Source organism: Anser cygnoides, chromosome 2, assembly GCF_040182565.1.
Source record: "Anser cygnoides isolate HZ-2024a breed goose chromosome 2, Taihu_goose_T2T_genome, whole genome shotgun sequence".
Lineage (NCBI taxonomy): Eukaryota > Metazoa > Chordata > Aves > Anseriformes > Anatidae > Anser > Anser cygnoides.
The window spans coordinates 37,090,944-37,118,923 of NC_089874.1; the positions used below are offsets into that span (position 1 = coordinate 37,090,944).

Here is a 27,980-nt window from a genome sequence, read left to right on the forward strand (position 1 = left end):
TTTCAAAAGGTGTAAGTAAGTGCAGCTCCCTCAGACTTCCTCTCGATATCTTGCAGTGCTCAACCTCTTTGAATGCAGACCTCTGCTGCCTTCTGAGGTCCCATGCCAGCTCAGCCAACCAGCAGAGCTGTTGCCTTAGACAACATCACTTGATCATCCGAGGTAGGAAAATGTATCACAGGTCTGAGACAGGAAAGGAATTGGCAGCTGTGCTTACTTTGCTTTGCTTAATGGTCTATCATGTCACTCAATTTTATACCCATCTTAACATGGTATGAAGAATCCTCTAGGTACCCTTTATCTAATATCTCCTGCAGAACAAATTGCTTTCCCTTCTTTAAGTTCTCACTTTCACAGCAATGCAGCAGAAAAGAGTTTCTGATGACTTATGGCAGGAAGCTGATAACGTGCCCTCCTGCCATAACTGAAGGAGAAGTAGAAAGCTTTCATAAACACATTTTTAAAAGGCAAGATCAAAAACGGTACTTTACAACTTCAGAGAGGCCCAAACTAGAGAGTTTGCATTTATGTCCTGAATCTCTGGCACTCTGGGATTGTTCAGCTCTCAGATACAGATATAAAGCTGTTCTTCCATGTTAGTACAAGATAATTCTGAATTTTAAAAGCAGCACTTCTAAACATTTTTAGTTACTGCTGTCATTAGTCTTTCCCCCAGAAAAATGAGAAAGGTTAAAAAAATAATAATAATATAGGAGAAGAAAAAACAAACAAACAAACAACTAAACAACAAAAACAACAAAGACTACAGAGGCTTCAAGCTATTCTGGTCAGAAGTCTTTTTGTCCTGTGTCTGCAGTGCTCCACCAACCTGTGCTCAGGATCTTGAGACTGTGGAAAGAATATTGAGGAATATTTAGTTAGAAAAAATCTCCCAGATAAAGCCCTGTGGACCAGCTAACACCAAAATATTTTTCAAATGCATGTTCGTTTCAAATCAATAATCACATAGTACAGTGAAATAAGCTCCATAATTTTGACATTATCAAACTAAAGAAAAAAAGTCTAAGCACAGTTTCATCTAAAGCTGACAGGCTTTCTGACTGTCCAGGACTGCTAGCAAATGAAAGGAAAAAACCCATGAATTTTGTGGAGTTTGACTTCAGATGTTATTTCAATAAAGCATAGATAATACCTCTTCCTTGAAGTGTTCTGGCATTACCTTTTTCAGCAGAAAAGAAATAAGGATTTTTTCGTAAGTTCATTTATACATTTATAAGTATTTCAGCAATATAATACAACAATAGGATACCTGTAGAAGATCCAACACCTTTGCATCTCAGGATTCAGGAAAAGGTAGTCCACAAATGGTTGTAGCTCCACAATGCATGCACAAAACTGGTGGTATAAAACAAGACCTGCCATTCATTTGAAGACAGGGTCTGTGGTGAGGTACAGCTCTTTTAGCTAAAACGCTGCAAAATAAAGCAGCTAACCAACATCACAAATTTGCACCCACACACTAACTTGTCCATTCAAAGCTTTAATTGCATTTATAAGAGACCATAACATATGCAACAGCAGTGCTGGAGCAAAGACCAGCTTCTGTGACTTAAGATAAACAGACACAGGAGTGTTGATTCAAAGGTCCAAGAAAATTGTCTGAGGCTGGAGAGGATGGGAAGAAAGGTGGAAACAGCCTGAAAATAGTATTAATGTGGCTTTGTGAATAACTTCTGGCCATTGTGTGAGTCCTGGGGAAAAGGCATTTCTTATTGCTGAAATGAAAATCTGAAAGAACTATTCTGGTGAGCAAGAAGGTTGCTCAGTGTCTTTGAGCACAGGAGGGTCCATTCAGCCTCAACCCACTTGGACCTGAAAGAAGAGCAACAACCTGAACAAGGAGCTGGAGTCAAATATTTGCTGGTGCTGTTTAAATGATTCATTAGTTAAAACCCAAGCCAGAAGAAGAAAGTGCCAGATTTTGTTAATTCTTCCACTGTCAGAGACTGAAACCAGTATCTCTTGCAGGAAAGATCCATTCTGATTTTCTTGTCCATGAAAAATGTCTACAGCAGACAGCACCAAAAGCTCCCTGCCCAAAATACTACTTAAGTGAGAAAACAAAATTCGGAGTTCCTCTCTTAATTTTATGGAACAAAACAGCCATCCTAAGGAAAACAAATAGAACTTCTTCACTCATCTACAACTGTAATTTACTGAAAGTCTTCATGATTTTGCAAAATATTACAGGTGAAGCCTCATTCATACAAAGGCCAAACTGTATTGCAAGCAAAGCAGCTTTCACATTGCTCTTTATAGATTGCACTAGAGACCCAGACAGGTTAGACAAAGACCTTGGTAAATCACTGGATTAGTTTGAGCTCGGCAGCTGTTGGAACAGAGCTGTTCTGTGTTTCATAACCTATTGCAGTATTAATTTGGATTGTAAAGGCTGAAACAAGAAACTTGGTGGTTACACCTAGAGATATTTCCTAACCATAAGAACAGGATGAGCTTAAACTGCTCTTTTAATCTGTCTTTAAATTTTTAACTCTAAAGAAAAACATTGCAGAAAAAAAAATAGTTGAATTGCAATACTGCTAAAATCTGAGAAAAAGCTTCAGCTTGGTCTAGCATCTGAATTATATTGGAAGTGATTCAGCTGAAGATGATACTAACTGTTCATTAAGCATTGTTCACTCCATGACTTCTTTAGATGGCAGGAATCAATAACAAGCAGTCCATTCACCAAGAACAAGTCATTACAATTTAACTTTCCAGCACATCCTGATTTCCTGACATGGCCATTGCACAGACTGTTTTGCAAAGACATTTAATGCAAATCAGCCACGTTCCTTACCATTCACTTAATGTTAGTTGCCATGCACAGACCATGGAGATGAGATTCTTAGCAGTAAATCCTTGTGGTAGGACTTCCTCAGCATAGCAGCAAAAAAGTGAGGCTGCAAATCAGCCTCTTGGGACTTTAGTCACACCTGAATGCTTAAAAAGACCCCTGCTTCCTGACCAAGCTTATTACAGTGCTCAGACAGGTTTTGCCAACCCATCACTTCTGTGGAAGCCTGGTTTTGAAAATTAATGTCCATTGGCTAATTAATTGATTTTAAAACAATTTGACAGCAAAAACAACTTGCTCTGCTGGGTTCCTCTTGACTGAGGTCCAGAGACATGCTACTCTGGTGAAGTATGATTAGCAAGACAGCAGGAGCCCACAGCTATGCTGCAGAACCTTTAGTTCACATTTTTACCTCTCTCCTGGAGTAGTATAGTCGCATGCAAGTGATGTGGATGAATGCTAACAAGAGGTAAGCTGATTTAGACAAGTTAATGTCAGTTACTATAATCTCATGACACAATCATACATGAGACAGTGGGTTTTGGTTGGTTGGTTGGTTGATTTTTGAACCAAATCTCTTACTTTCATATCAACACAGCTAATAATGTCACAGGTGAACGGAAGGTTAAAAGCACACTTTGTTTTCAAAGTTCAAGTGAGTGGTTAAAAGTCTATTTTCTCTTTTGACAGATCCAAGTAAAAATACACTGAATATGATGGAGTAAAATACTTAATATGGGAATGTGGGAAGGGCAGGATTCTAGCTCCCCAGAGCTCTCTGAACACCTTTCCCTCCCCCACTGCATCAAGGAATGCAGGACAGGGAGCAGAAGACCTGGTAAAGCTGTGCTTCCCATTACTCTGAGCACACACGGTGAGCCACGTGCTGCATTACTCTGCTGCACATCAGGATCTGGCTATTGCTTTTCATAATTTGTCTGTCAGAAAGACCAAATTTGGCTATCTTATAGTGGCAATGCAAAATTCATTTGTTGTGCTGACTTCAGTTAGAATTCATCACTCTTTCAGTACAGTTGCCAACACTCAGTCATTCTTACTGTATGAGTTTCCCAAAGGTTTGCTTTTAAACTGCATGTATGTGTATCCAGTGCTTATTTTTGTTCTTCTAGGCATTTATTACATTCTCCCCCAGTTCAGCACTGTAACACCTGATGAAAAGCAGGTGGGCAGAAGGCTGTTCAAACACCCCTTGCACAGCTGTGCAACAAGGCTGTGCTACTTGTAGTCTTCTGCACATAAAGGTGATGAAACAGAAAATAATGCTAAACTGTGCTTTTGCAACAAAATGAGAATCACATTTGTTCCACTCAGATAAAACCAGTTGACCTTCATTGAACAGACTGCCCATCACTGAGAGATTTAAAATGGATTTAAAGAAGGAAACAGTTATCAGGAAGGCTAAGGTTTGAAAACACAGATTAGTGAGTAGACAACCAGGGCAGCCCAAGGCCACTTCCAATATCCAATACCAGTGACTCACTTCTTGAATTTCTTGACTTCATTTTATATGGTGCAATACAGTCAGTATATTTCACTCAGCTAATCACTCACTATGCATTGTGCTGGGCATAGTGCTCCCAAAAGCCTAGGATGGTTTTTTTTAATGGCCTTTGCTTGGAGACTTTGCTTCTGGGAGGGTCAGAATTGTGCCTTGCACCACCATCCCAGAGGCACACATCTGTGGAAGGACTCACCAAAACCACAGCAGCATGCTGAGGAGGGAATGAATGAACCAAAACAGCAATTAGGGGCAGTACCTTGCTCGATCAATGCAAATGTGAGAGCTACTTCCTTTTAGTCCATTTGATGCTACTGCCACTTTTTGACTTGGGGAAAAAGGATGCAGGAAGTTGTTTCTGCTGAAGTTGTTAATTTTTATGAAGTTAAGACTCTGATGCAAAGTCAGGGAAATAAGTGGAACTTACTTCAAAATGGGATCTTTTGGTTCAGTCTGTCTAAAGATAATCTTAGTGACATGAGTAAAACCTGTGTCTAATATGTCAGCTTAATATTTTGACAGTGCAGTGTTTATGTGTTTCTTGGTAAGCTCTATTGTAGCCATCTGGTAAGCACATTAATTCTTCCAGAGAAGGGAGAGTGACAAACACAGCACAAATTTGCTCAGTTCACATGAAGGCTTTAGACCCCACTGTGAGGTCACAGCACCCTGCCTCTGGAGCAGTGCTCAGCAGCAAATACCTTCACATCTGAGAATGCCAGCCACAGCCCTTGCACTCACAGGGACTGTGTGCCTTCCTTTCAGTGGCTGACTTCCATTTCTGGGAAGTACAAATACAAGGAAAGTAACCCCTAGCAGACTGCCTGTGGGACGTGCCATCAAGCCTCTTGGAAGTGCTACTGCAGCACTCCACTATGTGCCATTCCGGTGCCATCACTGTTTCCACAACATAGCAGGAGCAAGTCACAGAAAATTGTGTTAAAGGAGTAACAGCATGCAGAGGACACCAAAAAACAGCTACAACTTGGATTAGTAGAAAACAATTGAAATAAAAGCTGGCAGGCTGTATCCAGCAGGGTAGAAAACAGGCAGGAAAGGTGTGAGGGAACATGACTTCCTTTCACAATTGTTGGTTCCCCTACCTTGGCACAAAAAGAAAGCACACAGATTTTGTGTTCTTCAAGGTCACTGGAACAAAGCACTTCCTTTCATTTTAAACAGAACTGCTAAACCGAATTCTGCTACTCCTTCCATAGGTGCTAGTAGATGGGCTTTCCCATTGCCAGCTCTGAGATGTTCAAAGAGGAATAATACATCAGGCAGCACAGCTGGGGATGACAAAATCTCCACCTCTTTTTTTTTGGCAATAAATATTTCTGTCATCCCCTGCTATCCTCATTTAAGATTTTGTATGAAGCAAAAGGATCAGTCCTCTGACTATTGTCATCCTCATCTCCTTATTCTCTTCCATGCAGGTAAGACACTTCAAGTCTAGAGTTGTTAAGCAGGTCAAACAGGCTCAGGTGTAAAGGAATGTGCTTCTCACCATGGTTTGTCACCACTTCCAGCTAAGGCAATGGTTGTTTTTGGCAGTGTCCCTTTAAGTCATCAGAAATTTCACCCCATTTCAGCAAAAGCAGACTTTTCTTTTTTTTTTTTTTTTTTTTTTTACGGTGCTTCAAGATGACTAAACTGTTAATATTCAGGTTTCCACATCTAGGAGTGCAGGTGCCAGATGGTCATTAAAGAAGGATCTTTTAACTGACTTTCAGAAAAAAATGTTTGGATGTTTCCTATTGCCATTAAGTGAAGTGTAAATGCTCTGAAGCTTGGGTGGGCAGCAAGCTACAGTTTAAGAAAAGGATAAAATTCCTCTAACACAGGTCTTTCAGATGAGTGAAAAACAAACCACTTATTAAGATAGTAGGTAAAAGGGCCATCATCACCTGTCCAAAGTGACCGTGCTAGCATTTGTATTCCCAAAACTTTACATTTAAAAACTGTTGTTTTCATTGTTGTTATGTTGCTATATAGAGGGATGGGAAAACAGCCTTGGGGTGAGTGACATGTCTCATGAGCACTTCTGTGAAGGTGAAGAGGGTAAGAATTTGGCATCCAAGGCTGTTCTAACTTTACAGCATATTGCAAGATAAGGACAAGCCAAGACACTTCTTATTTATGTTGAAGTTGTTTCTCAGGAAATAACTAAAGGCAGAGGTCTTGCTGGTTTAAGGAAGTTCAGATTTTCTATATCTTTCGTCTACAAATAATAAGCTCACAGAGAAATCCTCTTTTTTTCATGTGAATGACGGACTGTTAATTTTTAAAATGAAAGGTCAGTTTGGAGTGGATCTGACACAGAAAAAAAAAAAGAGAGAGATAAGGACATCACCTTGCCATCAATTCACAGCTCTGGCGTCAGTGCTATTCCATTCACTTTCACTCACAGTCCTAAATAATACAGAGAATCAAGCTTGCAGAAACTAAATCTGTACATAGTTAAATCCGCAGCCATGGAGTTTGACATTACACTCAAAAATGATTTACTTCCTTTGGGTAAAAGCAAAATATGGAAGTTTCATCATACATGTTTGTCCCTGCAAATGAACTACTATAATTAAGGAAGGAGCTTGTGGTTAAGACATGTGACTAAAAGGCAGCAGTGACACAGGCTGTTTACAGCAGCACTACAGTTTACATAAGTTGTGTTTTGCATCTGTAGAATAAGGATAATTTAGCCATAACATAAAATAGTCAAGATAATGTTTATTAAAATCCTTCTGCAGAAATAATTCATAGGCGTGCTTTATACCATATGCAAACACAGTCATAGTGAGAAACCATATTTTAATTCATTGAAAATGCATTTTGCACATTTTAATGAATACTAAAAACATCAAGAAGTTCAAGTTACTTACACTTGATCTTCAAACTTTCCTCTAATATTGAGAGTACTTGATTTAAAAAGGAGTTTTGTTATGCAATAGGCTAAAAAAGTTTATAGCACCACTGATAGTAATTAATACATTCAGATTGTGGAAACCTCAGGTTTCAACACATGCTCAATAATCAGAAGGGCAATATCACTTCTGAACATCTTTCATCTGCCCTCACAGTAAATCATCAGGTTTTAGAAGAACAGAGGTCAAATTCAAGATTTGGTTATCAAACGAAGCATACCTGGTAGACAGAGAAGAAGTATAGATTAATTCACAATTCACAAAAGGAAAAATGCTAATCCTCTCCTGCATAATGTACTCGGCCCATAGGCCTTTCCTTTGAACAGCTTTAGCCAGAGGAATTCTGTATTACTCCCATACATATCAACTGTAGAGAATCAAGACTTGCAAATTAGAATTTTATTAGCCCTAACAAAGTTAAGAAAATAATCTTTCAGTATAATATTTAAGCATCATTTATTCTTCCATTTTATCTGACAAGAGCTCTTGGTGGCTTCAGGAAAGACTAAAGTAAGAAATTAATCACTGCTAGTGGTCACTATCACCAAACGTGGCCAATTATTATTTTTGAATGAGGAAGTCACAGTAGCCAAAAAAAATTATTCATAAACACAACAGCACAGCTTTGTGTCCTCAGCATAAACCTGAAAGACTTAACCAATGAAATTATTGTATATATTTTCAGCAAAATCTCCTTCCTGATTAGTTTTGAATGAAAGTCTCAATAACTAAATAATTCACCCCTCAAGGACAACTGATGATATCATGTTCTTATCTGCTAATCTGAGAAGATTTCTCATTTAAAAGGTCAGAAAAGTACATAGAAACTTGCTTGTAGGGGCTGCAGCTACAACTGGGGTTGTTATCAGTGCGGAAAAAAAAAAAAAAAAAAAAAAAAAACAGTGACAGTTCCAAACAAAATAGATAATCAGTGACTAAGCCAGGTGCTTGAAAGATACCAATACAAGTGTTTGGTCTTAGAGCATAGAACAGGCTGGCAGAACAGCTTCAGCTCCTGTGGAAATCTCTCATTCTCTACACTGAGCTTGTACCCACTTTCCTTTAAGAAACTTAAAAAGTCATTTTGGACGGCACGCTTTGACAGAAAAGACCTTATCAATGAGTGGTTTATTTTAAGGTCATCAATTTTCTACAAATTCCAGTATTCTTTCCTGAAAAGTGTCTTGAAAGTGACATTGACAGAGAGATACCACTCTAGCACCAGCTTAACTGGTGTTTTTTCTTCTAGACTTATTCCAGCATATCTTTCTGGTAAACTCATTTGCTGGCTCTTTTTGCCAGGGGAGACTGAGACAATACTCTCCCCTTCAGACTGTAATAGATTTGCATTATGGGATTTATTTGCAAAGCTAATTCCAGCACAACTTTGGTTAGGATTCATTTGTCTTCTATTTTGCTTTGAATGCTAAAAGGAAAATTTAAGATTCGTTAATTTATTGTTTCAGTTTGGATGGTAGAAAAATAAAATAAAAAATCTCAGGGAGCCAGGACTAGAACAACAGTGTGGCCAGAACTAAAGTGGAGGAAAGGAAGTGCCTTCTCTTACCACACGTCTAAGTGAGAGAACTCGTTGACCCAGGGAGCTTCACAAAACCTAGAGAATACATTAGAAAGTCTTTTGCAATGTCTCTATTGCAATGACATTGAACTAGACAAGGCTGTCTTACTTCCTCTAGTCTAATGATCTCAGCCACTGTAGGATCCCATTTCAATGTATGTAATATCAATCCGTATATTCACAGACTTAAATAGATTAGGATTATTCTCAAACATGCAAAAGGCTCAAGTAGGGGCAATAAGACTGAATAGAATAGATATTACCTCTGTGATGCTGAAACCATCGCAATGCTCTTGCCTGAAACAAGAAACATGATTAGTAAAGAGAATAGATTGTCTTGCTAAAACAGATTCCTCATTCTAATCCCTGAAAACTGACTGGACAAAAATCAGTAAGGCAGATGTAATCTCTCTGCACTAGAAAATCTGACCTTTATTTAGGTGAAAGATTTAGTAGAACATCCAATTTATGGAAACTCCAGGTGGGATTCATTTAATGGTTGGATTCAGTTCCAGCAGAACAGAATCTGTTCCTCACCCTAAAATAGACACCTATGACCTGGTCAGCTGAATGGCTTTTTAAGCTCTGTTGATGATACTGACAAAATCTTGACTGACTATAAAGGGATCTAAATAACTAAAGTATCTAGGTGCCTAAAAGTAGATGTATTGATATAGTAGATCCCACCCTCTATGGGGTGACTTAAATAGTTCTTCTTAGTCATATTCTCACAGACAAGAACATCAAGGACCCAAGAAGGTATCTTGACCTTTGTAAAGCCTGAAAGAAAATCAGAAGTCAAACCAAGAAGCAAAAAGTAAAAATTAAATATCAGTTTTCCATATCTGCTTATTCACAAGCTATAGTTTTGACTTTTCAAGATATATTGAGATAAATTACAGCAATTAGAGAGAAAAATTGAAAAAAGTTCTGAAATATAAGTACAACTAGGCATCAAATAGATTGTATCTTGTTTCAAGGTCATAAGGACATTCTGAAGCATATTGAGTTTAGAACAAATATCTACAGCTTGGGAGAGCAAACTGTAGTTTTAAGAAAAAAAAATGTTTAAACAGTTTATGAATTGCAGTGAAAAACTGCTGCTCATGTTAATAACACTAAAAGAATTAACACTAAAAAAGAAACTGATTCTGGATTTTGGTAAAATCATTTACTGTTTTGACACCAGTTCTTCTCTGATGATTTGATCATAATTTATTTTCTCTGAAAATAGTGGCTTGATTCCTGGGTTTACTAACTTCAGTGACCTCATCCCTTGACTCCATCCATTACACAGGTACAAGTTCTTCTGGCTTCTTTACTCTTCTTAAAGACAAGTTCACACAGATTTTATCCAATACACTTCTTCCAAAGTATTTTCCAAGAGCTTATCTACAACAAGAGTTTTCTTATACTGTGGTATCTTCCAGTTTCTCATGTTGTAGGGATTCACCCATCTTGCATCACTTCTAGAACAGGTAGGCAGACATTGCCAACACAGTATTCCTCTTCCATTTGCAGTGGTAGCTGCATCTCTAGTTACGTCCTATGAAGTTATAATGCTTAATCATTCTCTGCTACTGCAAGATCCATAGGAAGTGCAGTTTCTAAGAAGATAGTCCAATTTTTTTGATGTCATAGTCCCTCAGGGAACTGCATTTACGACTGAGTTGAATGTTAATGTTCAGCATTCCATATTCTAAAAATGTCAAAAGGTCCACTGAATAATCTCTGCTGCTATTTCTTTGATGCAATGTCAAGGATAAATATTAATAGGTCTGCTATAAATATAAGCTTTTGTCCTACAAAAAAACACTTCAAAGAGTATAAAATCCGCCCCAGAATCTTACATATACCAAATCATGTACAATAATGATTCGTTGTATAATGATGACATTAAAGTGCAGCACAGAGTCTTGTCAGTAAAAATTCATTTAGCATTTTTTACTTACAGGCGTCAGAGGGAAATGAGTTAAGACAGTCCCAATACAGGCTGTGACAGAAGCATTTGTCTTCCAATGCTTGCAAATAAGAAAAAAAGGAAATAGGAACTGATTGAGAAAAATTTCACCGGATTAGTATGAAGCAACTGTAACTCATAGATATAATCTCTATAATACACCATACTTGGTAGAAAGATTTTCCATCCAGCCTAAGAATGAAATCAATAGTCATAAAAGCACAAAAAAACTGATGTTCAGCTATGCACTCAAGCTCTGACTGAAGCTTTTGGCAACTAGTTTCTGGTTCTAGAAGTAGGGTAAGGTATTTTATTAAGAGGCAAAATAATTTAAGATTCATTTAGTGACTAATGTTCTCTATTTCCAATGCTATGAGAACAACAGTGTGTGAGCTAATTTTAACATGTGGAAAGAACATTTAATTTTATCAGAAGGAAACAAAGAAGAATCTAATTTATTCTCCACATGTGTGCATAACCCCCATTGATATTAATAAGAGTTAAGCAGCCTATGGAGAGGAGAATGGGCCCCCAGATGTGGCAAAATGCTTAAAGAAAATTATTTGCAGCTTTCTAATGACCACAGAAATGATTTCTTCTTCTGTACCAGTGGAGAGAGAAAACGGGCTTCATATCCAGCCAGTTATGAAAGGTTTCTGGATTTCCCAAGGCTAGATATATGCAAGCAGCAGTATACAAATACACACAGACAATCACAGATGTGTATGCGGGTGGTTTCTCACATTTTCATACAAATGCATCCTTCTCAATCATTGCCACTTTCCAACCAGGCTGGTCTATGGCATGTGATGTCTGAAATTCTGCCGTTCTTCCCACTTGCTGTTGTCTCCCAGTTAGGGATGAAAGGAGATAAATTTCACTTAGTTAATTTGTTCTTTGAATCTAAGTGTTCTACACGCTGTCAGAGGTAGCTGACAGGACCAAGAAAGGCTGGTAAACAATTTTATTTGCCTTGTGCCCCATTGGGCCCTAATTCTACTGAGTAGCATCATTTTGGAGGGTTGAGCTTAGTCAGCAGCAAATTTCCTCAGCTGCCCAGTAGCACTTCTGCAAAGGGATGTGCTTTGACTTTGTCCTTCACATTTTTACCAGACATTTCAATTTTGTTTTCTGGATGAGCTTGGTTTTAACAGACAGATTTTAACTGAATGACTCACAACTTTCTTTTCACAATACTGAAATACTGCATTGCAGGTTTTTTGTATAGCCAAGAACTTAAGATCTTGAACCAAATCATCCTCAACACCTTCCATTCTAACCAGCTAGGCTCATGATGGGCCAATATTTTTGCACACATATGCTTATTTACAGCTCTTTCACGTACCCTTCCCCTAGTTTAATGTTTAATTTGATGTGCAATTCTAGAATCATATGATTTGTGGCACTTGCTTCTTAAAAAATTCTCTAGAATTTGCATTTCAATGTGTTTGCATGTTTCCAAATGTCAACATAATAATGAGAGCAGGACTTCTGAGCTTTATTATTATTTTTATTATTATTATTGATTTCTGTGGGAGAAAAGGCAGATTGGCCACGGACACCTCTGTTTGCTTTACTTTTGAGTTATGTATGACAGGACTTTCAGTCACTGAGGAAAGCTCATTTGTAATCTGGATGTTTTTCTGCCCTCTTCAGCTAGTTTTATGTATCATACAAAATGTTTATTCAACATTCAGCCAATCAGGCATCAAAGGGAGGAAGCTAAAGAACTAGCTTATCCAAGCATTTTTTTTCCCTAAAACAAATAAACAAACAAATAAACAACAACAACCATTTAAAAATAAGTAAAAAGCTATTACAGGTATTAAAGGTAGGTTCCCTCCCGCCTTGGCTGTCAGGAGAAATTGGTTCTCTTCCTGGTATCGTGGTATCATTGTTTACCTCTGATGTTGATTTTCAGTTGGAAACTTCACTTCTCCTTGGTTTTCTTTGTCAGCCATTCCCATTGTCATCCTTACATATTTATTTATCAAATTTATGGTATAGACCATGTACATATTTATGGCAAACTATTTATGGTATAGATGTATTCTTTACTACATTTATTAAAATATTCCCTCAGTGGTGCTTTTATCTTTGCAGACCCAATGTGCCCTCCTATATTACAAATAACAGGTTTTGAGATACAGATTTACTCAAGGTATTACTGTGAGTTTCAAGGGAGAGGTTTTGATGGCAGTGCATTTGACGAAGGTTTGGTTTTAAGTGCACTGGAACCAAGACCTTCGGAATCAATGGGAAAACAAAAACCACCACCACGGCAACAAAAAGCACAGGTCAAATTCTGAATAGCTGGAATAGCCATCAGAGGTGCCTACAGTGTCAAGGAATGCCTTGAGATCAAGAAAAAATCAAGTAATGTCTAGAGTTGAAAAGCCTCAGCTCCAAGAGAAGGGAGTCACAGGCACTCTGTGTGGAGGGGAATGAGCTCTTGTCTTCCCTGTTTCATCAGAGCTGTTTCCCTTCAGGGTCAGGGCTGTCTAATACTTCAAACAGACATGACTCAGGAAATGAAAGGGGCCCAGCAGCCCAAAATGTTAAGAATTCCCATCCCTGTTGCTTGGTGTCTGTGTACTCTTTAGTGTCTACATACTAGTTAATTATACACATTTCAAAATGTGAGGTGAAGCTTGCCTTTTTTTCCTGGAAGCTTAAGCAACAATTGGTTGGAGCATACAAGCAGTTTTATCATTAACGTCTTGGTAGAACTCCATCGTATCACCACTTATTCATTGATTTATCTTTTTGACTGGATGCTTAGAGCTACAGCAAGGGATCTCAGGCTTAGGATAGATGCTTGGGAAAACTGAATTAGATTAACAAGGTACTCCATGATGTTGTGATGTCTTAGAATAAAATTGAGGTCTGGGATTCCCAGCACCTAAGAAATGCAGAGCTTCTTTGATATTGACCCCTTTCTTACAAACCCATTACTGCTCAAAATCTCATTTCTAAGCTTTTTTTTGTAGTTGAGAAATGATAAAAGTAGATTTGTTGGTAACTGTGCTTACTTGACAGCTGCCTTTTGTGTAATGGTACTAAGCAGGAATTGGGGGTTTTTATTACTCAAAAGGATGTATTTTCATTTATAAATACAGCAAAGCTCTGATCTGGGTGAGCAGGAACATTTTTCTCTCCTAGTTTATTTTCTCCTCCCACTGCTACATAAGAATATATAGAGATGTTGCCTTTTGGCATTACAATTTTTACTGTGGTGTATTAGAGTTTCCAAAGCACATTGTTTTTTATGATACATGGTAGCTTGAAGGAAAAAAAACAGTATCCAGCAGGGAAATGAAGGGTGAAACACTGGCCTCTTTGAAGTCAGTGAGAAAAACTATTACTGCCTTCAGCAGAGGCAAGGTTTCATTCCAAGCATTAAGGGACAAACGTGGAGCCATATATTGATTTTATCTCTTAGGTAAAACTGTAGAGAAGAGAAATGCCTTCATCTGGAATCTAGGATGCTTAATATCAGTAGGCCTTCAGGAAATTGCATTATATAGCTGAATGGTACATTGGTCCAATGAAAAATCCAAAATCTCTGCATTTGACCTCTCACTCTGTAAATGAAAAATAAATAAATAAATAAGAAAGAAAAAGAAAAGAAAAAAAAAAAAGAAAAATGAAAAAAAAAGAAGAAAAAGAAAAAAGAAACTAACAACTACAAAACCATCATAGTCTGTTAGATTTCTGTTTATTTATATAATACAGAGTATCCAAATCTGAACATATCTGAGAATAAAACAGCTGAGCTTGTGGTTTATATTAGTAAATTGCAAAGTGCACAAAAATACATCTAGACAGAATTGTAATAGAGGCAGAAAACACTTATTAAATCAAAAATGCATTAATATGGGATATCTCCTCTAGTAGCTGCCCCCTATCATTTAAAATCTTTTTTTTTTTTTTTTTTTTTGCTAATTAGGAGAATTTGGTATCGTAGTTAAACAGGGAAAATAGAGAGATAAATAATTCATGAACATCTGAAGTAAATAACTTCTAAATAGATATTTTGACTAATTTACTTTTAACAAATAAAAGAGCAAAGCTTTGTTTTTGCAAGAGTCTGATGAATGCGATTTTCAGTTCTGTAGCTGAAATAAAATTTATTTTGGGTAACTGCCCATTTAGTTTCTACCGGCTCGTAGCACATGACTTTTAGATAATAAATCAAATAGCTCCACCACTATTAATGAATTTTGAGTATCATTATACATATGTGCATTGAACAGTTGTCAAACAAATGCATTAGCCAAAATTTGTCAGTATAAAGAAATGCAGTAAGGATGCTGGAATGGCAAATTAATTATTTAATTAAATCTTTATGGGTTTGCATACAATTCATACATGAGAAAAAAATGACAGACCAGTAAAAACTGTTCTGCTCTGAGCCTCATTCTTTTCTCCATCCTAATGAAAGAATAAAGCTGGAGCTTTGATATCACTGCATTGTCATGGTAATTGTGAAGCTGTGAATTCAACATGATGACTTTACTATAGGTTCAAGAAAGAAGAAATTTTGAACTATGAGAAAAGAATTTATTTAAATGTCAGTCTGGATAAAAGGACAATGTTTAATAGAAACTAAGCATTGCACATCATAGAGCTTCATTTTATTTTTAAGTATAATCTACTTGAAACAATTCCAAAAGAAAATCTGAGCTAGTAGCAGTACATCCGTATTTCATGTTGAGTTGGTTAGCACATAGTAACATGAGATCCAGAGTATTCAGCAAAGTGGACTGACTGTTAAGTTCTTCAACATCATTTCTGTTCTTCTTGTTCCACCTCTCCACCTACATCAGAGTCTGTCACAGTGATACCATTTTCAGTAATTACAGAAAAGAGGTTGAGAATAGCTTATATACAGGCCTGACCTTCACACTAAAATGTGATTCATTTTATTCAGAGAGAGGCACTGCAGAAACATGGAGAAAAATCCTCTTTCCCTATCTATGTGATACTTGTCTGATACCTGTTACCTGGAACAATAAAAAGCTTCACTAATGAGTTCAAAATTATGAGTATTTATGGTTCATTAAAAAAGAGAAAAAAAAACCCACCTTAGATACAATTTAAGTATGATCTCTATAACAGATTTTTACTTTTTAAAATTGCATGAATTATATAAAAAATTAGATATCTACTTAAATATTTAGTAGCCTCAGGTTCCATTGCTGGAAGAATTTAAAGAAAATGCTGTCATGCTCCAAACTACGAGTAATTTATTACTCTGTAAATGATAATTAGTTTGGACTTTTAAATTCTCTTCTCCAAGGCAAAAAGGATTTGAAAATTGCTGCTTATATTAAGAAAGGACAAGCCCACTAAAGTTCAATTTCACTAGAATTTTTTTCTGTACACTTTTTTTTTTTTTTTCTGATCAGGTCTAATGGCAGTTATGTAGTTGACTCTAGTAATTTCAGAATCTTTATCTGCTTCCAATTACAGTTTAGAGCTTCTCTGTATAGAAAAACTTTGAAAACAACATAATAAGGAAATTCTCTGCCCCAGTGAACTCTCAATCTGAGATTTAATTAAAATAGGATGTATGAGACAGGAAGAAAGATGAAAGGACAAATAGGATGAACATTCATAAATTAGTCATGGCAGCAGGTTTAGCATTCACGAGTGATGACCAGGTTATTTGCTACTTTTTTTTTTTTTTTGGCAGAGCTAATAAAATTCGATAGTTGTCTCTAGTTTGTTCACCTATTAAAGATGCAGAGCTAAAAATTGCACTAGGTCTCAGGGGTCTCAAACCTTACTCTTTGGAGTACGAGGAAAAAAGTGAGAAATCACAGAGAGTTTTGAGCTACATCACCACCTGCTGTTGCAACCATTATGGCTCACATAATTTATTCATACAAAAATGCAGTGTGCATCTGCTATTTACTGATATTTTGGTTTATGTTTCTTATTATGGCTTCTGCTTATATTGAGTAAAATTTTCAAGTACCATGGAAAGTATATAAATATGGATTATATATTGCTTATAAAGGTCTTTCACTTTTGTAATATCAAATAATGAATAATGCATTTCCTCCTATTCCAGCTAAGTAACATAAACATCAAAAGAAGGATTAGCGTTTTAGGTCTTTAACAACATTAAATCTTTGTGTCAAATGTCTTGCTGTCTTGTGCAGAACATTTATATTTCTATACCTATTACATAATCAAAGCAGTGGGCCAAACATCTTTACTTTCCTCTAATTTACATAATTAATTAAAAGCCAACATTTCTTGCCAATATATCTACACTCACACTGAAATAATAAATGCCAGTTTTCATCCTGGAATACATTTGCTAACTAGGTTTCAAACTCCCATCCTCCCCACAAGGCGAAAGTTTATCATGCAGTGTAAGTCATTGCTGCTTTCTGATAATAACCCAGCCTTCAGATACAGTGGATTATGCAAGATGCCATAAACGTAATCCGAGATGCCATGACTGCAAAGCTCAAAAGGCTGTATGGATCATACTGTAGTGGTCTACAGAGGCTTGGCTGCCAGGAGTCAACATGAAGCTTGTCTGTTAGCATTGGATGAGGGGGGACTCATGACTAAGGAGACTCAAGGTGCACCGATTGCAGGCCAGATTCTTTTAGAACTCTTATGAAATGGCTCCTGTGTAATGGAGACTTCAGCAAGTAGAAGATAGTGATATAAATGTTTGTTATAGATGAACTTATTTCAGACTGACTAAGCCAGGCTGATGCAGAGCTTCATGTCTCTACGGGCCCCATCTAGTGACCTACCTAATCAAAAAAAAAATTTTTGTCTATACTTGTATTTCAGACCTCTTTCTCTGCAGCTAAGCAGGAAGCACTCTGCCAAGTCATTAAAATGAAGGAAGTTCTAAGCGGAGGTCTTTGCCTCCCCAGTGAAAGTGCCTACTTTGTATAAAGTTGAATGAGAGGAAACCAGGATGTTAAATATGTGTGAATACTTAGATATGCAATATGCAATTTAGTTAAAAGGGAAAAATCTCTGGAGTCTGGAAGGAAAGCAGCATAGTTCTGCCCACTTTCCTTTATTTGTTATTTTTAGGTTTTCATCCTGCTGTTTGGGGGAAGGGTGATATTCTGTTTGCTTTTATCTTATGGAAGCATAGAAAACTATCAGGTAGAATTTGCCTTCTCAACTCCACAAAGTCATTGTAATGAGTTACCTGTGATACTAATGACTCTGTGTGGTAGGCAGGTGGTCTGTCTGCAGAGCCTTTGGAAATAAGGACACTAACCAGGCTGTACCAGTTGTCTGAGGAGCCAAGGCCACTTCTGAGGCCACCTGATAGCATGAAAGAAATATAGACATACCCTCATCTGTCAAAGTCACAATGGTTTATATTGATGGATCTCCAAATGTAGGCCCTTATCCTGCTCATACCTATAATTTTACTAAAATATGCCATTCCACCAGATATAATGGGAAAATGAAATTATGTGCATACTTGCACACTTACAGATTCAGGACTGTACCATGAAAGATAATTCTTTCTAAATGTATCACTTAGGTTTTTGCTGGGATCAATAGGTCTTGTGCTACTTGCTGCAGTTCTATAGTATTTACTCATTATTGGTTATTTGAGAACAAAATGTGCATAAACTCTGGTTTGAACAGGAATCCTACCCTGAAAAAGTAAGACAGTGGATAATTAAAGAAAGGTACAGAAAAAACATAATGCACTGACAGTTTGGAGAAACTTTTTAGATATTTTCATAGATTTCTTTGGAAACAGCAGCAATACTTCAGGGTTCCTGTAATATTCCAACTATTACTTTGGGCTTCCCATGTCTACTAGCTTTTGGAATGTTATTTTAAATATTATATTGCTAGCTCAGGCAGACGGTCACTTCTTCGGAATTTAAGTAGAGTCCAAGAGCTGATTTGGTAAGCTTTCTAATCCCTAGGTAAGCGCTCTCTCTCTCGCGCGCGCTCTCCCTCTCCCTCCCTCCCTCCCTCCCTCCCTCCCTCCCTCCCCCTCTCTCTCTCTCTCCCTCTCTCTCTGTATATGTTGAAACTCTGTCATTAAAAATTGCATTGAATGATTCTAGAAGCAAGGCTACCTTCAAGAAATCTTCCCCAGGAATGAAAACAGAGAAGCCTACAGATCGTTCTCACTTGTAATACAAAGCATAGATTGGTATTTCCCCTCTGCAAGTCACTGTTAATGTCAATGGCAATGTCCATACATGTGGAGTTTCTAAGATCATATATAGGGAAAAGTCATTTTACTGAGTCACCCAAAACTTCTGGATTATGGGGCTTCTCATGAAAGTTCAGATATGCAAGCAGACAGTATAATCAAGTGCCATCAGGAGTGTAAAGAGAGAGATTTTTATCAGATTTTTATGAAGCACACAGGTGCAGAAAGCCTGTGGACAGTCTACATCAAAGAGAGTATCCAGTCTACAATTTATAGTTTATTCCTGTTATCTGAGTATTCCCACTTCTAGCAATGGATAAAGCCAGGCTCTGCACTAATTAGATGAGGACAGAATCTGTTCACAACTTCTGCAAAATAAAACTGGGATTAAACTACACTGCTTTAACTTTTGCACTTGTACACTTAACAAGGCTACTTTTGTTTCTTTCAGATTTGCTTTCCCTTTCATCTAGTAATTTCCCTCTAATTTCATGGCTTTTCTTGTTCTTTGCTGCTCCCAAGGAAAAGGCCATCCTATCTTGAAATGTAAAAGTTTCTTCTAATCTACAGGACATTTCACTTAACTTTATTAATTTACCTCTAAATGTTGCAGAAATTGAGGTTACCTAACCTTATGCCTGCTATTATCACAAAGATACCAACATTTGCCTATCCTTCAAAGGTATTCAGGTTTGTAACCACACAGTTCCATACTCAAGGACTTTGCACAGCAAATACTTCATTTGTATTTATTGGAATACCCGGAGTAGTCATTTTCTGGCAAAATTTCTCTGTTGCTTTGTTCAGATTTATGGCTGGAAAGATCATTTAAAATTAATCATGAAAATTCTTTTCTCTCTACAAAATCTCAGCAGAATGATTTTTTCTCTTTTTTTAAAATATTATTTACCAAATTACTTAAATATTATTTACCAAATATTTCTGGTCTAATATTTAGCAATATGATTAAATTTGGGGATCAAAATTCACTTTATTCTGAGCGAATAGATAGGTTCCCCTGTAAGGATAAAAGCATTATCTAGAATCAGATCTCTAGTGTAAGTGATCAAAACCAGGAGCATGAATATTCAACTAATATTCTCTAACACCTGCTATTTACTATTGCCAGGAACAGTCCACTAAATTTTATCACCAGAACATTGACAATAAGCAAACTCTTAAGCACTATACATTCAGATGGTACAAATGGAATATAGTTTTGGAGGTAGTATGCAGGTAGGTTTATTTTTGCAATATTCATTCAAAGTAAATGTATATATGTATAAATATAAAATCACTTGTTGAGGTCCTTCAATATCTACTTAGCTAGCATGCTCCAGTTAAGAGGTTAGGGAGAACCCTCTTTCTTTTTGTCTGTGCTATCTTTCCCACAGATTCTATTAGTTTTGTTAACAACTCTGTATGTCCCCAATCCTATGACAGTTTTCTGACTGTTTGTGGAAACAGATGAGGGCAGGATTATGAAGAAGAAAAATGAAGACATGTAACAGACTATGAGGAGACAAATTAGAAAGAAAGATACAGCAGGAGGAGCAGAAAAAAATAAACATGTAGGAGACAAGTGAATACTACTTCATAACATGATGTACTGTATGAGTGAACAATTTACTATTAGTCTTGACATTTACCATATTGCATAGCATACTACAATATTTTTCTACATCCCAGGTTTCAGCCAGCTTTTATGACCTAATCCAGAAGTCAAAAGAACCCTCTGCCTTTCTCGTTTTTTTCTCAGCATTTAATCTTTAAAACGCATGACACTAAATATTTGGCCAAGGACCAAAAAGCAGCGACGCGCCTGTAGTGTTTTTCTGTACGTCAGGTGGTAATTTACAGATTAATATGAGTTAGCGCCAAAGCTGGTTGTAAAGGTTTCTGCATCTCACATGGAGTGAACTATCATTACAAAAGCAAACCTGGAAAAGCAAGTTGCACCAGACACGCCCCGAGCTCCGTGCGGGACTCCCGATGGGGTCGGAGCCCCGCACCGCTGCCGGCCGGGGCGGCGGGGATGGCGGGCACCGGCTGTGCGCTGGCCGCTAGAGGGGGTCTCGACACCTTTTTTCCCGAGGAGACAGGGGACCCGGCTGCCTGGTGCAGCGAGCACGGGTTTTATTTTGGCACGAGAAGGAGGGGAAGGGGCTGGCTGCGGGTTACAGCGAGGACACGCCGTTTGCACGATCGTTCGAAAGCTGTGCGGCTGGGTGGATAGGGCTTAGCTTGCCGGAGAAACTTGAATGCGATTCCTCGCTCGTCCCGAAGTAACTTTATTTTATAGCTTCTCTGTTATGAAACATGGAAGGCTTTCATAAATCATCATCAAGGCAAATGGGTTAGAGGCTTCTTGCAGATCACATGCCAACAAGACTTGCCATGCCGCTCAGCTTTTGACAACCATCTGACAGCTGACCACCTTCCTGCTGCCTTTTTGCCCTCATTTAATAAAATGAGATGGAAGCTTTGGCTGGCAATAAAGCGCTATGAAGGAAACATAAAGAGCGGTCAGCAGAGAGGAGCTTTCAACTGATGCTTTCTTGGCTCGTCCTCTTTGGAAGTCGCCCATTAAGAGGCAGGCCAGTGCCCTCGGCACGGCTGCCAGGCACCTCCGTGGGGGGCCCCACGGCCCCCACCCGAGCCGCCGGGCCCCAGCTGCGGCCGGGCCCCCCCACCGCACCACCTGCGGCCCCTGCTGGGCTCAGGGAGAGCCCAGGAGTGGCAGGGAGAGCCGGGGAGCTGCAGGGAGAGCCCGGGAGCGGGAGGGTGTTGGCTTCTTTTTTAAGAAAAGGGAAGCCATGTGCGGAAAAATAATAAAAAAAAAAAAAAAAAAAAGGGGAAGAAATGTGAGGGTGAGAGGTGCCAGGCGGAGGAGGAAAGCAGCAGGCAGACAAAGGGCTGACACATGCCCTGCCCCAGGTGCGCAGCCCCGCTGATGGGGGCGCGGAGCCCCCTCGGCGGCAGAGCCGTGCAGAGTCGCTCAACAGGCTCCGGCGGGGGCACGGGCACCGGTACCGGGCAGGAGCCGCTCTGGCCACCAGCCCCGTGCAGGACTGGGGCTCGGCAGCCACTCGGTGGGGCCACCGGGGCTCACCGGAGCGGGACCCCCCCTGCCCGCCGCCGCTTTCTTTGTGTGCGCGGGGGGAGCGGCGGCGGCGGCGGGTCCCCCCCGGCGGGCTGTCAGCGCTGCCCGCCAGGAGGCGGGGAAGGGAAGGGACGGGAAGGGAAGGGAAGGGAGGAGGAGGAGGAGGAGGGAAGGCGAGGCAAGGCGAGGCAAGGCAAGGCGCAGGCAGGCAGGGCGGCTCTCCTGTCCCCGCCGCGAGGTGACCCCGCTCCCCGTGCGGAGAGGGGCGCTGGAAGCACCGCGGGGCCTTTTGCCGGCCCCTCTGAGCAGCTTCGCCCAGCCCAGCCCCGCGGCGCGGCCGGCAGCGCCCCGGCGGGGCTCCGCCGCCTGCCGCTCCCCGGCGGCGCAGGAAGCGGGGCGCGGGCGGTGGCATTTGGCCATGGGCTGGCGGCAGCAGCGGCCGGGCGGCAGCGGGGCACCGCGCGGGGCTCGCAGCTAAGGGGCGAGGAGGAGGAGGAGGAGGAGGAGGAGGAGGAGGAGGAGGAGGAGGAGGGACCATGGCAGCATCCAGTAACTCCAGTCTGTCCGGCTCGTCCGTTTCCTCCGGTAAGTTTCGCCAGCGGTGTCTCCCCTCCCTCCATTTTTACCTGTCCGCAGCTCGCCGTCCCGCCTGCCCCGAGCTCCTCCGCGGTGCCCCCCCTGTTCTCCCCGATACCCCTGCGGGGGCGGCGGGGCTCGGCTCGCCCCCCGCTCCAACCCTTCCCCTCTGCCTTTGTGTGGGGTCAGGGAGGGGGGTGTCAGCCACCCTCTCGGCAGGTTACCGGGAGAGCCCTCCGGCTCCCACGGGCATGTTTTGGGGGGGCGGGAGACATTCGGGGACCGCCTCACCCGCCTGCGCTCCCCCCGGGCACAGCGCACCCCTCTCAGGGCACTGCCGCCGGGAGTGCCCCTGGTTGCGGGTCGCGGCACCCAGGGCGTTTTGAAACACTTTAGAATACCCGCAACTGGTTCCCGGTTGAAAACGAACTCAGTAATTAACTAAAAACGTTCCGGGTCAAAATATAAAATAAATTACACGCGCGGGGGCCGTGCGGGGGGCTGAGGATGCGCTGCTTGCCCTGGGGATCGGTGGTGGTGGCATGGGGCTGGCATCCCGCCTAACGCCGGGAAACAGAAAAGTTGCGTCTGTGAGCGAGGCGGTCTGAAATGGAAAGCCGTGGTATAATAGTACCGCCGTCTGCTTCTTACCTCATTGAGTTGTTATTTTAATGCGTGAGTGATAGTAGACCGAAGGAATTGGCAGGGAGCGTATCCTCAGCATTATCCTGGCGTTTATTGGGCTGAAGAAGTAAATAGAGGGATGAACAACTTTGGGGTTCAAAGGACTTGTGACTCAGTGTTTTATGTGAGGTGCCAGACTGAGAATTTGTAAAAGCTCTTTTTAAACATAGCAATATGTGCTGTGAAAAGCAGACAAGCTCCTTTGGCTATCAATACAACTGTAGAAAATATAAATAAATTTAAAAAGCAATGAGCAAATGTTTCTTTTAAAGATGGTGTATGACTTACACAACTTACTATATGTGTCCCTGTTCCAGTATGTGCCACTTACAGCCAGATCCAAAGAAGGAACTGGCTCCTTAAAATACATATTTATTCCAACCTTTTTAATAGCAAACACTAACACTGCAAGCCCTGACTGCCTAAACTAGAAAGCACCTAAAAGAAGTAGGCATGAGAAATTGTGTTGTGTTCACATTCATGATGCAAGAGTCGCAAGACTGGAATGAAAACAAGCAAGAGTCTACCCAACTCAGTAGCCTACTAGTTAAGGTCCTCATCCAGGCAATGTGACTTTTATTTGATGGATTATGTATATGATTTTTACATCTCAGTTATGTGAAAAACACAGAAATAACCCTAAAAATCTGGACTGGAACCCATGATTCTCCTCCTTGGTGATCTAAGCATTAAGCTGCAGAAGCATGTTCCCTGTGTGCTTAGCTTCTGTACTCTGTGAGTCTCCAAGACTTTCTGGCACGTTGTGCAAGCCTCCGAGAAACATTGCTCAGCACAGGCTTCTGAATCCCCTCAGGCTGTACTGAGTCAGGCCCCAGGATTCATCCAACACTGAACCGTTGCAGTCTGGGTTCAAATGCCTGATCTGAAAAGAAGAGTGGGAGTTCAGAAACATGATAAGTGTGGGCATTTGGTATTGGCTAACTCGAGGTGGCTTCACCTGCAGTTAGGTGAATCCAGCACCAAGCTTAGCGTCTAGCCTGCGAACTGAGCTCTGAGCAGATGCACATACTTGAAAGTTAGGGGGGCTGGCTCTTGACAGCTCTCTGCTTTGTATGAAGCCCTTTGCTACAGCCTTCAGCAGTTTGTGGTCTATATTTTGGTTTGTATTTTTTTGCAAGGACAAGAACAGCTGAGCCTTGGCCCACGCTTGGGGCTCTTAGATGCCACAGTAATGCAACTAATAAATATTGTCAAGTGCTTCATAAAATAACAGAGTGCCCTTCACTTTCATACTTTACAATGTTGGAGTGCTTTTTTTTTTTTCTTCCCAGTGCATTCAGTCTGTGGTGTGTTTTTTTTTTCTTTATATGTACTAATCAGAAGTTAAATTTGCTGCAGCATGCTGAAGTTTCCAATATTAGCAGACACACCATATCTGACTATGTGCAGCTGTATTTTGGCTGTCTGTGGTTTCAGTTCTCAGAACTCAGCAAGTCTTAGAGCATGCTTTTTTACATAATCTAACCAAACAGTCTTGCTTTTAAATTTAATTTGGTAGAATTTATGTGTATGTTTAACTTACCAGTATGAAGACTTCCAAATGACATAATTATTTCTACTCAGGAGAAGAGGGAAGATTATAGCACTACGCTACACTTTACTAATAGAAATAAAGTTCATGGCTGATGGCAGAACACCAAGTTGCAGTACTCAGCTGTACCACTGACTTGATGCTTGGCCTTGATCAAGCTACATAATGTGCTGCTGGATCATTTGTCCATTTCTAGGAGCAGTGTAGTGTTTGTCCACCTCAGACAGAACTTCTGAAGCCAAATTAAAATATTGCTCATATAATTCAGATCTTGAAATAATCTAGGAACTATTTGAACTATACTATTAGACTATACTTGCAAATGCATTTTTAGCTTCAGCAAAAAATATATATATATATATGTGTACATATATATGTATCTTAAGATACACCCATACACAAACATTCTGAAAATAAATAGGACTGTTCTTCTTGAGAGCATATAAATAATTCAAATTTGAGAGCACTGCCAGGGTTTGCTCCTGTTTTGAGGTAACAACAGAAGTCCAGAAAGTAGTGTCTATAACATCCAAATATGTGGTTAGTTTTGAGCACTACAATGTGATAGTTAACAACCAAGTCTTCCTTAATTTCTTCTGGGTACTTGTCAGGGTACTAGCTAGTAGGAAGGGGGCATATGCGTGAGTACATGTTGAGCTGATTGATAGCCAGATTCTGGTCCATCTGAACACAGTGCGGTGCTGAGCATCTTAAGGTTCTTTCTAAGATTTCGTTTAGGCTCTACTACCTGTATGGAAAGGCAAGGGTTAGCTAGAATCTGTCTTCTAAGAAGTAAAAGGTTTTATTGACTGAGTGATAATAGTGGGAATTAGCGTTTGAATGGCAGATGGGAATTTTCATTCCCTTTTTTTTAAAGGGATGATTTCTTCCATCTCTTACATACCTTTCTGAAAATACAGATAGCTCTCCATTCTTTAATGTTCATCTCTACTCTTCTTTTTTAAAAACAGACATTCATTATTCTGGTAAGCACAGCTGTATTGTAGGAACAAAGTAGCCCCATGAAGCCCTGGGCAGGGTGAAAAAAGTTAGTTCATGAACACTGGTGCTGAAACATGGGAATTTGTTTCTGCAAATGACCATTTGCCTTGTCATGTTTCTGTTTTGATTCTTGCCAGTTCATGTCAATGAGAATGTTCAACAAGTCAAAATGCTAAACAATTCAAGAACATGCCATGTGAGAAAGCTGCCCAAGAATTTTATGGTGTAGATATTTTGCCTTCCCACCTACACTTCTGTAAAGGTGCAAGTGGGATTTATAGCCTTCACTTGAACTTGTGTCTGTGTAAAGACCAGAATTTCGTTCTGTCCTGGAGCAGTCATTTGTAAGTACTGCCTGCAAAGTGGCATGTCAGGGTGGCTCATTGTAACTGTAGCAAATGGGCTGCTGACATGTCTGAAGACCTATGAGATATAAACTAATGTTAATGCAAGTATTAGTACTTAGGGATGTGTTACTCCTTTGCTTTCACAGCTTGAGACCCTGTCTCTTCTTCAGTTAGTGGTTTTGGTGTTGGTCCCAAGAACAGCTATGAGGAGGCTAATCGTAGTTCAGGAGCACTAGGTACTCATCATGGGGCCCATCTGACTGGAATCTATGATGTGGTTTTTTTTTCAGTAAGCTAGCAGTTGGTGACAACAAAATCTACAGGAGAGAGCAGTGGATATTTGTGTTGCATTTCTCCATATATAACTCTCTGCTTTTGGAGACAGAACCTATGCTGCTCTTTGGTTACTAACACTTGCATTTAAATGTGTCTGGGGGAGAAAAGGATATACCGTGCCAAGGGAAGAAGGTGGATCTGCTAAGCAGTTAAATTAAGTACTCTTCTTTGGACCTTGGGTAAATCTGCAAAGCATACGAACTGCTCAAATTATAATTACTTTCACTGGGAATTCCACTTCATTTTCCCACAATCTCTTCTATAGCAAATGCCCAGGTGGTCTGTTAGCTTTATGCCTTGCAAGCCCCTTAAATTTTGTGATTTTCTCTAGCTGAAGTGCTGATTCAACCACAAGTGGCATCTTTTTTTGCTATCCTGTCCTTGAAAGAGGACTGTACATGTTTCTGTGCTTTCCTTCATGCTGCTTTCTCCTTAAGACAGACCTATTCCCTTGCTGCTCCCCGTCTTAGTACTGACCCTTATTCTCATTCATTTTGATCTTTTTTATTTTAATTTAATTTTAATTATCTATTTTTGAAACTTCTCATCTTCTCCTGTCAAACCTTTTACTTCTCCCCCTTCATCACCAGCTGTCTCCAGTTTACCCAGCAGCCAAATACTGATTGTTCATGACTGATGAACTTCAGGCTCCACTTTGTGGAATTTGAATTCAGTCTTGCTTGAAGATACCTCTGTACTTCTCCTCTGCTTTTCTGAGGAACAAAAAAATCCAGCATGCTTCCCAACCTGTCTCCATTTATGGGTGTCAGATGTCTCAGCCTCCTCACTGTTGTGCCATCCTAAGCTAGCAAAATGGCTGGAAATCCCAGCTGCCTTCAAGACTTTGAGTTCTTCTGAAAAAGAGCTCTGTGTGAGAAGCCTTCTGCCAGATAGCCTCCCTGTAGTGGGCAGGAAGGTTAGAGAGCTTGGATCTGTCAGGTAAGAGAGATAGTTGCATCCACACCAAAGGCAAGTATAAATGCAAGTCTGCTAGAGGGTAGCGTGCCATTAGGCTTTCTCTTCCAGCAGGACTCAGACTGTGCCAAAATCTTTGCCTTTACAAGGCAAATATAAAAATATGTTGTTGGTGTACCCAGAGCTCCACAGATAAATTTTCAGGTGCCAGAGAAGCCATGGATGCTGAAGGGATAGCTGTGCACCTTTCCACTTCCCACCTGAGCCGATGCTTCTTCACGTGCTGTTTGTGTCCCAGGTAATAGCTGTCACTAGGCCATATGACTGAGTTGGAAACGCATAGGTGAGCTTTCTGCTGCAGGCCTGGAGATGGGCTTGTGTGTCTTGTCTACATATTTTTACTTTTCAGCTGTATAGAATAATTAGCTGCTCTAAGATGCCTATTCTCCCTACAAACCTCCAGCTTTTGTAAACTCTGATATCTATATAAAAGAT

At 40.0% G+C, this 27,980-nt stretch overlaps 1 protein-coding gene across 2 annotated transcripts in view; it reads left to right on the forward strand.

Moving 5' to 3' along the window:
• The first annotated feature begins 22,557 nt into the window (after positions 1-22,557).
• CHN2 (chimerin 2) overlaps positions 22,558-27,980 on the forward strand; it is a 165,644-nt gene continuing 160,221 nt past the window's right edge. Inside the window, exon 1 of one of the 2 annotated variants that reach the window (XM_048070207.2) lies at positions 22,558-22,658. In XM_048070207.2, the coding sequence (XP_047926164.1) occupies positions 22,610-22,658 (49 nt within the window). In that variant the 5' untranslated portion in view covers positions 22,558-22,609. The remainder of the gene's footprint in view (positions 22,659-27,980) is intronic. The other variant, XM_048070206.2, reaches the window with a different exon arrangement.